The sequence below is a fragment of the Lepidochelys olivacea genome (genome assembly GCF_965140295.1).
Source record: "Lepidochelys olivacea isolate rLepOli2 genome assembly, chromosome: 11".
Taxonomy (NCBI): Eukaryota; Metazoa; Chordata; order Testudines; family Cheloniidae; genus Lepidochelys; species Lepidochelys olivacea.
In genome coordinates this window covers 69,304,974-69,317,365 of record NC_140421.1, presented here as the reverse complement: position 1 = coordinate 69,317,365, position 12,392 = coordinate 69,304,974, and the positions used below count along the sequence as shown (strand labels likewise).

Below are 12,392 nucleotides of genomic sequence, written 5' to 3'. Positions count from 1 at the left end.
AAACTAGCCAGTGCCCGCAGTATGTCAGTCTCAAGGAACAGATGGGGAGAACAGCACACAGGTAGCTAAGTAGAAGGTGCAAGAGTATGTTGCCTGGTCTACACTACAAAGTTAGATCGACATAAGCTGCTTTACGTAGACCTAGCTATGCACGTCTCTAAACTTAAATGTCTCCCACCCATATAAGTGACCCATTTCAACGATATAGTAACACCACCTCTCTTTGCGGCACAGAGACATGGTTAATGTACAGAGGTCAACGCACCGTGAGTGTAGACATTGCATTACTTACATCAACCCTAACAGTCCTCCAGCAGCTGTCCCACAATGCCCCACACTGTCCAATGCCTTTTTTTTTTTTGGTTGTCCAGCTTGGTGAGCACACCTCTATCTGCTCTCCAGTGCTAAAGTGAGTTGGCGGATGGGATTGCAGAGCCATTGGCCATTATCTTTGAAAACTCATGGTGATCGGGAGAGGTCCCGTACGACTAGGAAAAGGCTAATGTAGTGCCCATCTTTAAAAAAGGGAAGGAGGAGGATCCTGGGAACTACAGGCCAGTTAGCCTCACCTCAGTCCCTGGAAAAATCATGGAGCAGGTGCTCAAGGAACCAATTCTGAAGCACTTAGAGGAGAGGAAAGTGGTCAGGAACAGTCAGCATGGATTCACCAAGGGCAAGTCATGCCTGACTAATCTAATTGCCTTCTATGACGAGATAACTGGCTCTGTAGATGAGGGGAAAGCAGTGGACGTGTTGTTCCTTGACTTTAGCAAAGCTTCTGACACGGTCTCCCACAGTATTCTTGCCAATAAGTTAAAGTAGTATGGGCTGGATGAATGGACGATAAGGTGGATAGAAAGCTGGCTAGATTGTCGGGCTCAACGGGTAGTGATCAATGGCTTCATGTCTAGTTGGCAGCCGGTATCGAGTGGAGTGTCCCAAGGGTCGGTCCTCAGGCTGGTTTTGTTCAATATCTTCATTAATGATCTGGAGGATGGTATGGATTGCACCCTCAACAAGTTTGAAGATGACACTAAACTGGGAGGAGAGGTAGATACGCTGGAGGGTAGGGATAGGATACAGAGGGACCTAGACAAATTAGAGGATTGGGCCAAAAGAAATTGGATCAGGTTCAACAAGGACAAGTGCAGAGTCCTGCACATAGGACGGAAGAATCCCATGCACTGCTACAGACTAGGGACCGAATGGCTCGGCAGCAGTGCTGCAGAAAAGGACCTAGGGGTTACAGTGGACGAGAAGATGGATATGAGTCAACAGTGTGCTCTTGTTGCCAAGAAGGCCAATGGCATTTTGGGATGTATAAGTAGGGGCACTGCCAGCAGATTGAGGGACGTGATCGTTCCCCTCTATTCGACATTGGTGAGGCCTCATCTGGAGTACTGTGTCCAGTTTTGGGCTGACACTACAAGAAGAATGTGGAAAAATTGGAAAACGTCCAGTCGAGGGCAACAAAAATGATTAGGGGACTGGAACACATGAGTTATGAGGAGAGGCTGAGGGAACTGGGATTGTTTAGTCTGCGGAAGAGAAGAATGAGGGAGGATTTGATAGCTGCTTTCAACTACCTGAAAGGGGGTTCTGAAGAGGATGGCTCTAGACTGTTCTCAGTGGTACGAGATGATAGAACGAGGAGTAATAGTCTCAAGTTGCAGCGTGGGAGGTTTAGGTTGGATATTAGGAAAAACTTTTTCACTAGGAGGGTGGTGAAGCACTGGAATGCGTTACCGAGGGAGGTGGTGGAAACTCCTTCCTTAGATATTTTTAAGGTCAGGCTTGACAAAGCCCTGGCTGGGATGATTTAGTTGGGGATTGGTCCTGCTTTGAGCAGGGGGTTGGACTAGATGACCTCCTGAGGTCCCTTCCAACCCTGATATTCTGTGATTCTATGACCCTATCACCACTCCACACATGGCTGTGGATACCTCCAAGGAGCCAGAGTCACAGACTACTGCCGAGAACAACAAGGAGGTGGTAGTGGCAGATGAGGAGAAAAGGGAGGATTATAAAGGACAGGACCTGTTTTTGACTCTATCACAGTTTTACCAGTCCTGCCAGTTGAGCACGAGTGAGCTCCATGTAGGGGAAGGAACCTTGGGTAAGTGTGTAGACAAATTTTCCATGACAGGAATGGCACCCCCAATTAGCAGGACGCAGCTTTTGACTTTTCATTAATTTTCTCATACTAGAAGAAGTAGCAGTACAACGAGACACAGTTGCTATCTGCTTTTCATTCACCTATAGAGTTAGGCAGGACAGGCTATGTGGAACAGTTTATGTGCGCATGTCTCTTCCTTGAATTCTGAGAGATCGGGATGAAACTTCCATGGAGGTACATTGCAATCCTCTCCCAAAGGTTTCTAGGGATGGCAGCCTTATTTCTTCCTCTGCGGCAGGACACTTTCCCACACCAGGAGGCAATAAATGCAGCAGGCACCACTGTAGTACACAGCTAGAACAGAGGTGGGCAAACTACGGCCCTCAGGCCACATCTGGCCCGCGGAGCCCTCCTACCCAGCCCCTGAGCTTCCAGCCCCTCCCCCGCTGTTCCCCCTCCTCCGCAGTCTCAGCTCACTGCACCGCCGGTGCAATGCTCTCGGCGGCGGGGCTGCGAGCTCTTGCCAGGCAGCGCACTCTTGGCGGGCAGCGCAGCTACAGAGCTGCGGCCTGACCCGGTGCTCTGTGCTGCGCAGTGGTGTGGCTGGCTCTAGCCAGGCAGCACGGCTGCTTGTCCTGGTGCTCTGGGCGGCATGGCTGTAGCGCTGACAGCCACCAGTGCTCCAGGCAGCACGGAGGGAGCAGGGGAGGTTGGATAGGGAGCAGGGGAGTTCCGGGTGGTGCTCAGGGGTGTGGATAGAGATTGGGGCAGTCAGAGGGCAGGGAACTGGGGGGTTGAATGGGGGCAGGGGTCCTGGGGGTGTAGTCAGGAAGGAGAGGGGGAGCTGAATGGGGCAGCGGGTGGCAGGCAGGGGCAGGGGTTCCAGGGGCAGTCTACACTAAGTGTAAACAACATTTTAAAAAGCACTTAATTAAAACATTCCAGATAGCATGGCTTTCAAATGATCATCTTTTTTCTAGTCTGGATGAGGTTTTAATGAGTTTGAAGACAACATATGAATGAGGTAGTAACCTTAATATCTAATACCTTAAATATCACCACTGATTATTTTAGCAGCAATATTCTTATCAGCTAGGTAGTTGTTCTTGGATGCACTGGTCGATTATCGGAGGTTAAGATGGCTATGTCCCAATCTACATCCGATGGTCAAAATGGCATCTGGGTTATTTGTGACAGCTGGCTGATAGCTAGATATTTTTTAGGCTGCAGTGTGATTAGTATGCTAATGATATCCAGTTCCATTTCTTTCACCAAACACAGATTCTACTGTTTCATTCCTTCCCCAAAGCCTGGCCAAAATAGACACCTACATGAAAATGAACTGGCTGTGATTATCATGTCAAGACTGAAGTGATATCTTGTTGAAAGTGTCAAACATCTAAGTAGAATGGGCTGAGACTATCTGCACCAATTAAAGGAATGCCCACCTAGCACCAAAATACTTCAGTCTGGGTATCCTGCTGGAGTCATCACTACTCCTGGATTTTGAGGCCTTGTCTACACTACAGAACATAGCTGTTACTGACAAGAAATGTCAGCAACAGGTAACATATACAGTTAAATTGTGTTTAATACTAGTTCAGCTACATGTACCTAGGGGTTACAGTGGACGAGAAGCTGGATATGAGTCAACAGTGTGCCCTTGTTGCCAAGAAGGCTAATGGCATTTTGGGCTGTATAAGTAGGGGCACTGCCGGGAGATCGAGGGACGTGACCATTCCCCTCTATTCGACATTGGTGAGGCTTCATTGGGAGCCTGGTCAAAACTGTGACCAGTTTTGGTCCCCACACTACAAGAAGGATGTGGAAAAATTGGAAAATGTCCAGTCGAGGGCAACAAAAATGTTTAGGGGACTGGAACAAATGACTAATGAGGAGAGGCTGAGGGAACTGGGATTGTTTAGTCTGCGGAAGAGAACAATGAGGGGGGATTTAATAGCTGCTTTCAACTACCTGAAAGGGGGTTCCAAAGAGGATGGATCTAGACTGTTCTCAGTGGTACGAGATGATAGAACAAGGAGTAATGGTCTCAAGTTGCAAGGGGGGAGGTTTAGGTTGGATATTAGGAAAAATTTTTTCACTAGGAGGGTGGTGAAGCACTGGAATGCGTTACTGAGGGAGGTGGTGGAATGTCCTTCCTTAGAGGTTTTTAAGGTCAGGCTGAACAAAGCCCTGGCTGGGATGATTTAGTTGGGGACTGGTCCTGAATTGAGCAGGGGGTTGGACTAGATGACCTCCTGAGGTCCCTTCCACCCCCGATATTCTATGATTCTATGTATAGACAAGGAAAAATGGTGCTGACTATTGCTTGTTCCAACCTATCTACACTCATAGCTAAATCATGTTTTAGCACCAGTTCAACATCACCCCTTGCTGACACTCATTGGGAACTGGGAGTATTTATTTCTTGCACTGTAGACAACACCTAAAGTAAAGAACAATTGGATCACTGTCTTTAATGTACACAATTCCCAGGAGACTGATCACTCCTTCCTGACATACTGTGCAACAGTCATCCATAAATGGAAAACCTCCAGGCTAAATAAATTAAGGAAATTGTTTCTACTTAGGGCTCCCCATAAAATTCAAGCTTTGGCTTGTGCAGAATGCAGCTGCCTGCAGTTGAGTACAGGGTGAGTCATTATTGTCCCCTCTAAAATAGAAAGAGTTTTGAAGAATGTCTCACCATTGCTCACATGGTTCAGCTGAACTGTTGTTTGCAATGTTAGAAGCCCTAGTGTATACAGGCTTTTGGCTGCCAACACAGTTTATCAGTTCCCTGTCAATTAAAATTTGCTCCCTGCAGGTCTAAGCAACACGGTGTGAAAACTACATCGGGAGCTGAAACCCCATCTACACTAGGGCTCATAACACTGACAACACCCGTTCAGCTGAATTAATCTTAACAGTGGGAAACTTTCCAGAAATATACCTAGTTTAGACAAGACCTGTGCAATTAATGTGCTAGTTATCTTTTAAGACTCAAATTTTCCAGGACCCAATTACCTGACACTCCCTCTCCACCTGTACCCACAGCAATAGTTAAATCAGCTTGTTTGTTCTGATGTCAGTTCCCTTGATGGCCAGCAGGCCCACCCCCTAGAATTTCTCCCTCTGGACCAGTTTAACTCTGGTCATGACATAAGGCTCATTTTATTTAATAATTGGTTGCTGTGGTTGAGATTTGTCTGCTTGTTGCTTTCAGTTCTAATTTTAATTGCCAGTTTGGGATTTGTAACTTGTATAACACTTAGTCTACTAAAGTTTGTTAGTGATGGTTACAGCAACGGCTATATCTTTATATCACTTTCCCATTGAGTGCAGGAGGAAGAATTTGAATATATATGTCTACATTTTTGTAATTAAAGAACACTGTTGCCATTATTAAGGGTACTATGAAAATTCATCTGATAGAAAATGAAAGATGTTTAAATATTTTGTATTATAAGCAGTGATTAGAATGTACTTTACACCAGTGGTTCTTAAAGCCAGTCCACCGCTTGTTCAGGGAAGCGGCGTGGGCCAAGGGATGTGCTGGCTGCCCTTCCCGCAGCCCCCATTGGCCTGGAGCGGCAAATCGCGGCCAGTGGGAGCCACGATCGGCCGAACCTGCAGGTAAACAAACCAGTCCAGCCCACCGGGGCTTCCCTGGACAAGCGGCAGACTGGCTTTGAGAACCACTGCTTTACACTACATCACCATTTTCCTTTAACACACAGGGCACATATAACCATGCTTAAAGCTAAACTGCAAATCAAATCATAAATCCATACTTTAACTGTTTCAGCTAGACGCTCTTGGCAAGCTTTTTGAGAGACCTAAACAGTGAAGTCACAAGCATCTGTAACTTGAATCGAAATCTTCCCCCTACATGGCTACACAAATGAAGGAAGATAAGATGTGAGGAGAATCTGAATGTGGCCTACAGGAGGATGCAAAATCTACAACAAATCTATTCCCTGCTGTGTGACAGAATCTAAGTTTTCATTTTAAAACACAAGTTTCTAGCACTATGGCTGGGAAGTAACATGACCAACACAAACGGATGCGTTGAGGTCAGTTTCAAGTAATCCTGAAACAGTGGGATTGAGAAATATGAACTGTTGCATTTGAAAAGACCACAGAACTTCACTATGACAACTTACAGGTCAACATTGATAATTTCATTGCTAATCGTTTTTAGCAAAAACATCAACCTAACCAGTTTATCCATTATTATATGCAGTGGAACACCTGGGGTAGTGAAAAGCTGTTTAGTGTTGCAAGGATGGGGAAAAGGGGAGTTAAGCTACATCCCACCCTCAAAACGTCAAGTGCTTTGAGATTTTAAATGCAATATCCTGTACCACATAAGATCTGGCAGCAGGAAAATTGTATAATTTTAATATAAAAATGCTATACTGATTTTATTATTCATTTTCATATTTAGTTCACTGGCCACTGCCTTTTTTCCCATTTACACAGAATTGCTGCAAAATTTGTAGTCTGCCGCAGCAGAAATCTGTGGAAACTAGGGGATCTTCCCACAAACTGATATCCAGCTCGCTGCAGTCTACAAAAGCCCTTCTATAAGAGATCAGTAAGATGTGCCGCTGAAATTTTTTTTTTTAAATCCACATTTCTTACCCACAACTTTCCGTTAACCCAAATAGGCAGTAGCATTATCATCTGTTGAACTGGCTATTTCTTTTTCATTTCAAAAATATTAACGTTCAAAGATTTCATTTAATCATAGTTCAGACGTCACTGAGAATTACCTCCATCCGTCACTTACTTTCAGAACTTGCTTTCCTGTCACAGCCAGTTACCTATATTTCTGTTAACAGAAATATTTTCCAGTCTAATCAACTTGATCTTCTTGTCCAGTTTATTCAGTAATACTAATGTCACCATATAATCACAATTGATTATTTGATGACTGCGATGTCAAACACTGGACTTCAGCACTAAATAATATAAAAGAATGTTCTATTTACAGATTATTATTATTTTTTGCATTACTTGCACCTATGTGGCTACTAGTAACACAAAGTTTGAACTCAATACTGCAGTGCTGAATCTCAGATCTGGAGATTACTGCTTATATAATATATAGCGCACAGTAATATGCGTCCAAATCACGGTAATAGTAGTATTAATACGTAGCTCTTGTATCGCACTTTTCATCAGTAGATCTCAAATTGCCTAAAATCTTTAATTGTTGTATGCTTGTCTCTCTCACCAACAGAAGTTGGTCCAATAAAAGATATTACCTCACCCACCTTGTCTCTCACGATCTTTAATGTATTTAACTTCACAACACCCTTGTGACATAAGGAAGCCCTTTTAAAAACATTGATGTAAACTCTTGCCTACAGCATTTAGTATTGTTAGTTGATGAACTAACTATATTTAATGGGACAGCAAATCTTTTAAACATAAGGATCAATTACCTTTAACAAGCAATTTATCTCTAATAGACACTCTCCGAGTAGAATCAGAAGCTGGGTTGGATGTACGAGGCCCTTTGACACCATCATCTCGCTTCAGTTTGCTTGCCAATGTTAGCATTACGGCTATCTTCAACCTAGAACGCAGGCATCAAAATAAGATAAGTCACTACAGTTCCAAGTGCCAGATAAAGTCACAAAATAGTCAAAAGTTGGGACCAAGTGTAGAGCCAAGTGGTATTCATGGTATCCTACTGACAGCTTGTCTACACTTGAAAAGCTACAGCAGCATAGCTGCACGGTTGTAGTGCTTCAGTGTAGATGTTACCTACACTGACGAGACGGGTTCTCCTGTCAGCGTATAGTTAACCCACCTCCCCGAGAGGTGGTAGCTAGGTGATGGAAGAACTGTTCCACTGACTAGCACAATCTACACAGAGACTTAGGTCGGCCTCACTACGGTGCTCAGGACAACTTGAGACAATTTCAGATGTAAATACTAAGGCCTTGTCTACACTGCCACTTTACAGCGCTGCAACTTTCTCACTCAGGGGTGTGAAAAAACAAACTTGTGTGGTTGCGGCACAGTACTGGGAGAGCGCTCTCCCAGTGCTCTAAAAAACCCACCTCAACAAGGGGCGTGGCTCCCAGCACTGAGGCACTGTTTACACTGGCAGGGGAGTGTTTTTTCACACCCCGAGCAAGAAAGTTGCAGCGCTGTTAATTGCCAGTGTAGACAAGCCCTTAGAAGGTAGGCTGACATAGCTACTTTGGGCAGGGGTGTGGAGAGAACAAACACAACACACCCCTGCATGACGTAACTATGCTGACCTCACCCGCTGTATAGCTTCAGCTGTGACGATGGAAGAATGCTTCCATTGGTCTGGCTACCATCGCTCAGGGAAGTGGTGTTCCTATACTGTTGGAAAACCTGTTCTGTCATGCCAGGTGTATCGATACTATAGCTACGACTACAGCTATTCTGGCATGGTCTCCATAGCGTAGACAAACCTTAAGCATCTGGATAGATACAGAGGCCCAGCCACAGCTCCTAAGATAAGAAGTGATAATTTTGTTACATCAGTCTTCCCTTAAAGGAATTAATGAAGATTTCTGTGATACATCACTTTGGGCCTCCATTGTATAAAGGCATACAAAGGTCAATGCTTGAAAATTACAAAAACAAAACCTAATCAATATGCCAAATAGCTAGAAGGCACTTATGCAAGACCACTGGTAGTTCTAGAGAAAACTGCTCTTTGGTAGGCCAGGACCAAAGAAGCCTGGGGAAACTGCACGCTGTAAGATTTTTGTCTTCACTGGAGGAAAAAGGATGTGCTCTTACATTAGTAACTTTACTTAAGATTATCTCAAGGTAAAATTCTAGTGAAGGCAAAGCAGTTTGCCATTTCATACAAGTTAGCAAATTGAGTTAAAACTAGAAAAACAGGAAGAGGCATAGTTAAGTAGGGCCTTAAAGATATTCTTAAGAATCATGAACTTATAGTGAAGAAGGGTGAGCCACTGGCGGGATTCATAGGCTAGGTAATGTGGTCAGAACAAAAATAGAGCCAACGTAGTTATCAAGGAGGCCAGTAAGGCAACATTAATCATAACATAACATGAGGGACTTGACGAGAGATTTTGCTGTGTAGACTTCAGCTCTGTACCTGTATGCTCCATTCTTGTGGACAAGCAGTGAAGTAAAATTTGCCAAATTGCTGCACCAGCGATTTCACTTTCTTACCACATCCATTTATACTACATAATAGACAGCCAGGGAAAAATTTTAGGCCTGCAAATCTAGATAGTGCACATGTAAAAGCAGTTATTTTCCAAAATTCTGGGCAGACAGTAGCATGGATCCAGGCTATGATTTATATGCCAAATTTTAGAAACTCAAAATGCCATTGCATTAATTAGGTAATGAAGAGACACAGAAAGGGAAATGAAGGCATTAAACTGGAACAAAACGGAAATGTTGAAAAGCACAAAACATAGCAAAGAACTGAATAATAAAGTTACAAACAATCACAAATCATATTTGTGGAATATTATACTGATAAAAAATGCAAAGAGTTTGAATGCACTTGGTGTAGCGGCCTCTAAATCTGGTCCTGAAATATCTACTTACCTAGGGGAAATATAAATCTTGCTTGGCAAAGTGAGCCAAGCTAGGGTGGGAAACCACCAATTCCTCCTCTCTGGAGGAAGGAGAAAAGGCCAGAGAGCAGCTGAGGGAAGAGGAGCGGAAGAACAAGGAACGAATGGCACAGGCACTACGCTCTCACTCCTTTTAAGAGTAGAAGAAAGAAGAAGCTGGAGCACCTACTACTTTCCCCAGAGGAATGGGGGAACAAAGAACAGAATGACCACAAGGGGAAGAGTAGCTCCTGTCCCCTCAGATCCTGGACAAGAATAAGGCCCAGATCCTCAAAGGTGCTTAGGTGCCTAACTTTCATTGATTTCAATGGAAAGTAGGCGCCTAAATGCCTTTGCGAATCTGGGCATTAATGTCCCCCAGACTGCACTAATGGGGGCAGAGCAGGAAGTGTTCAGAATTTGTTAACTGGGGGGCGGAGTAGAAGAAGAGGGCCTGGGGACAGCCCAGAATTTATTTGGCAGGAACAGAGGACAGAAGAGCCCCCAAAACCTGTTAATTTAATCACCTGCGAGGCTCCAGAATGATCGATTGTTGTGGGAGAGAAGAGCTGACATGGGGAGATGCGTAAATTAAACAGGGCAGGTAGTAGCTGGGAGCTCAGGAAAGTTGGCAGATTCAGGATTTGTCTACACTGAGTTGCTCCTACTTAACTGGGTCAGTCGGTCCCCAGAGGTTGGGGGGATGCTAGTGTCAGTCAGTCTGTCCCCAGGGCGAGGGGAGATAAAAGGGGGCAACGTCTGTCCCTTTGGGAGGAGCAGGAAGGGGAGGCAGAGTCCAACCGTGGGCAGGGCGAAGGGGAGGGCAGGAAAGGGGACTGGGGTTGCGGAGGGGGCAGCATCCAGCTGTCCCAATGGGGGGAGGGGGAGGGAAAGAAAGGGGGCCGGCGTCCCCCGGCCTGTCCCCCTGGTGGCGGGGGGGGGAGGGAGGGAGGGGGGCCGGCGACCCCCGGGTGCGATGGGAGGGAGGGAGGGAGGGGGGCCGGCGTCCCCCGGCCTGTCCCCCTGGTGGCGGGGGGGGGGGGAGGGAAGGGGGCCGGCGTCCCCCGGCCTGTCCCCCTGGTGGCGGGGGGGGGGGAGGGAAGGGGGCCGGCGTCCCCCGGCCTGTCCCCCTGGTGGCGGGGGGGGGGGGAGGGAAGGGGGCCGGCGTCCCCCGGCCTGTCCCCCTGGTGGCGGGGGGGGGAGGGAGGGAAGGGGGCCGGCGTCCCCCGGCCTGTCCCCCTGGTGGCGGGGGGGGGGGGAGGGAAGGGGGCCGGCGTCCCCCGGCCTGTCCCCCTGGTGGCGGGGGGGGGGGAGGGAAGGGGGCCGGCGTCCCCCGGCCTGTCCCCCTGGTGGCGGGGGGGGGGGGAGGGAGGGAAGGGGGCCGGCGTCCCCCGGCCTGTCCCCCTGGTGGCGGGGGGGGGGAGGGAGGGAAGGGGGCCGGCGTCCCCCGGCCTGTCCCCCTGGTGGCGGGGGGGGGGGGGGGAGGGAGGGAAGGGGGCCGGCGTCCCCCGGCCTGCCCCCTGGTGGCGGGGGGGGGAGGGAGGGAAGGGGGCCGGCGACCCCCGGGTGCGATGGGAGGGAGGGAGGGGGGCCGGCGTCCCCCGGCCTGTCCCCCTGGGGGCGGGGAAGGGGGCCGGCGTCCCCCGGAGGAGGGGGGAGGGAAGGGGGCCAACGTCCCCCGACCAGTCGCGCTGTGTCCCCGGGGGGAGGGGCGCTCGCTGGCGCCGGGCCGGGCGGACTCACCTGGGCACCGAGTCAGGTCCCGGCTGCAGCGGCCCCCACCATCCCGGCCTGCCCGGCGCGGCGCGGCCCCGCCCCGCGGCCCGGCGCTCCCGGAAGTGGGGGCGGGGCCGCCCTTTCAACACCAACTTTATTAGCAGCCGCCGCGCGCCAGCCCCGCTCCCATCCGCCCTCCCCCCCCCGCCGCGGGGGCGCGGCCCCGTGTACCCCCGGGGAGGCGCGTGAAGCCGGCCCCGGGCCGGAGCCCCGCGGGCGGGAAGAGGATGACGTCACGGCGCGGTTCCCTGAGGTGAGGCCCCGGCCCCGCAGCGGGAGTCCCGGCGGTGGGGGAGCCCGCGGCGCTCCGGGCTGCTCGGCGAGCTGCCTCCAGCGGGTCAGCCCGTCGCCCTTGGTCCCGGTCCCTCAACTGGAATTCTTAGATACGACTAATATATTTACCTCTTTTGACCCAAGCGGCTAGCCAAAATGTTAGGGTCCTAGGGGTTGTTCCAGTTAGAAGGAGAAATTGATGATGGAGCCAGGTATCTGATGTACATTCTTTGTCAACAAATAGGATTTCAAAATCCTGTTTCCATTAACACAGCAGGAATCAAACAAGAGACAGGGTCTTTGCTCACTCACAGCTCCAAGCCCCATTTCCAGTCAGCAAAAGCTCTCTTACATGGCTATAACTCAGAAAATCTGAAAAATCCTCACCCTTGAGCAACACCGTTATACCAAGTTTCAGAGTAGCAGCCGTGTTAGTCTGTATTCGCGAAAAGACAAGGAGGACTTGTGGCACCTTAGAGACTAACACATTTATTTGAGCATGAGCTTTCGTGGGCTACAGCGCACTTCATCGGATGCATACCCTGGAAACTGCAGCAGATGTTTTTATACAAACAGACCATGAAAAAATGGGTGTTTATCATTACAAAAGGTTTTCTCTTTTGTGGGGTGGGGGG

General features: G+C 48.5%; 1 protein-coding gene across 3 annotated transcripts in view; it reads right to left on the bottom strand.

Moving 5' to 3' along the window:
- The window catches only part of UBE2F (ubiquitin conjugating enzyme E2 F (putative)), a 134,028-nt gene extending 121,865 nt beyond the window's left edge, over positions 1–12,163 (bottom strand). The window contains exons 1-2 of one of the 3 annotated variants that reach the window (XM_084644145.1): positions 11,887–12,163; positions 7,570–7,703 (exon numbers count right to left, since the gene is read on the bottom strand). In XM_084644145.1, coding sequence (XP_084500271.1) covers positions 7,570–7,687 — 118 coding nt within the window. In that variant the 5' untranslated portion in view covers positions 7,688–7,703; positions 11,887–12,163. Of the gene's footprint in view, positions 1–7,569; positions 7,704–10,235; positions 10,481–11,451; positions 11,583–11,886 lie in introns of those variants that run through there. The other 2 variants (XM_084644144.1, XM_084644146.1) reach the window with 2 other exon arrangements.
- Positions 12,164–12,392: the final 229 nt, after the last annotated feature.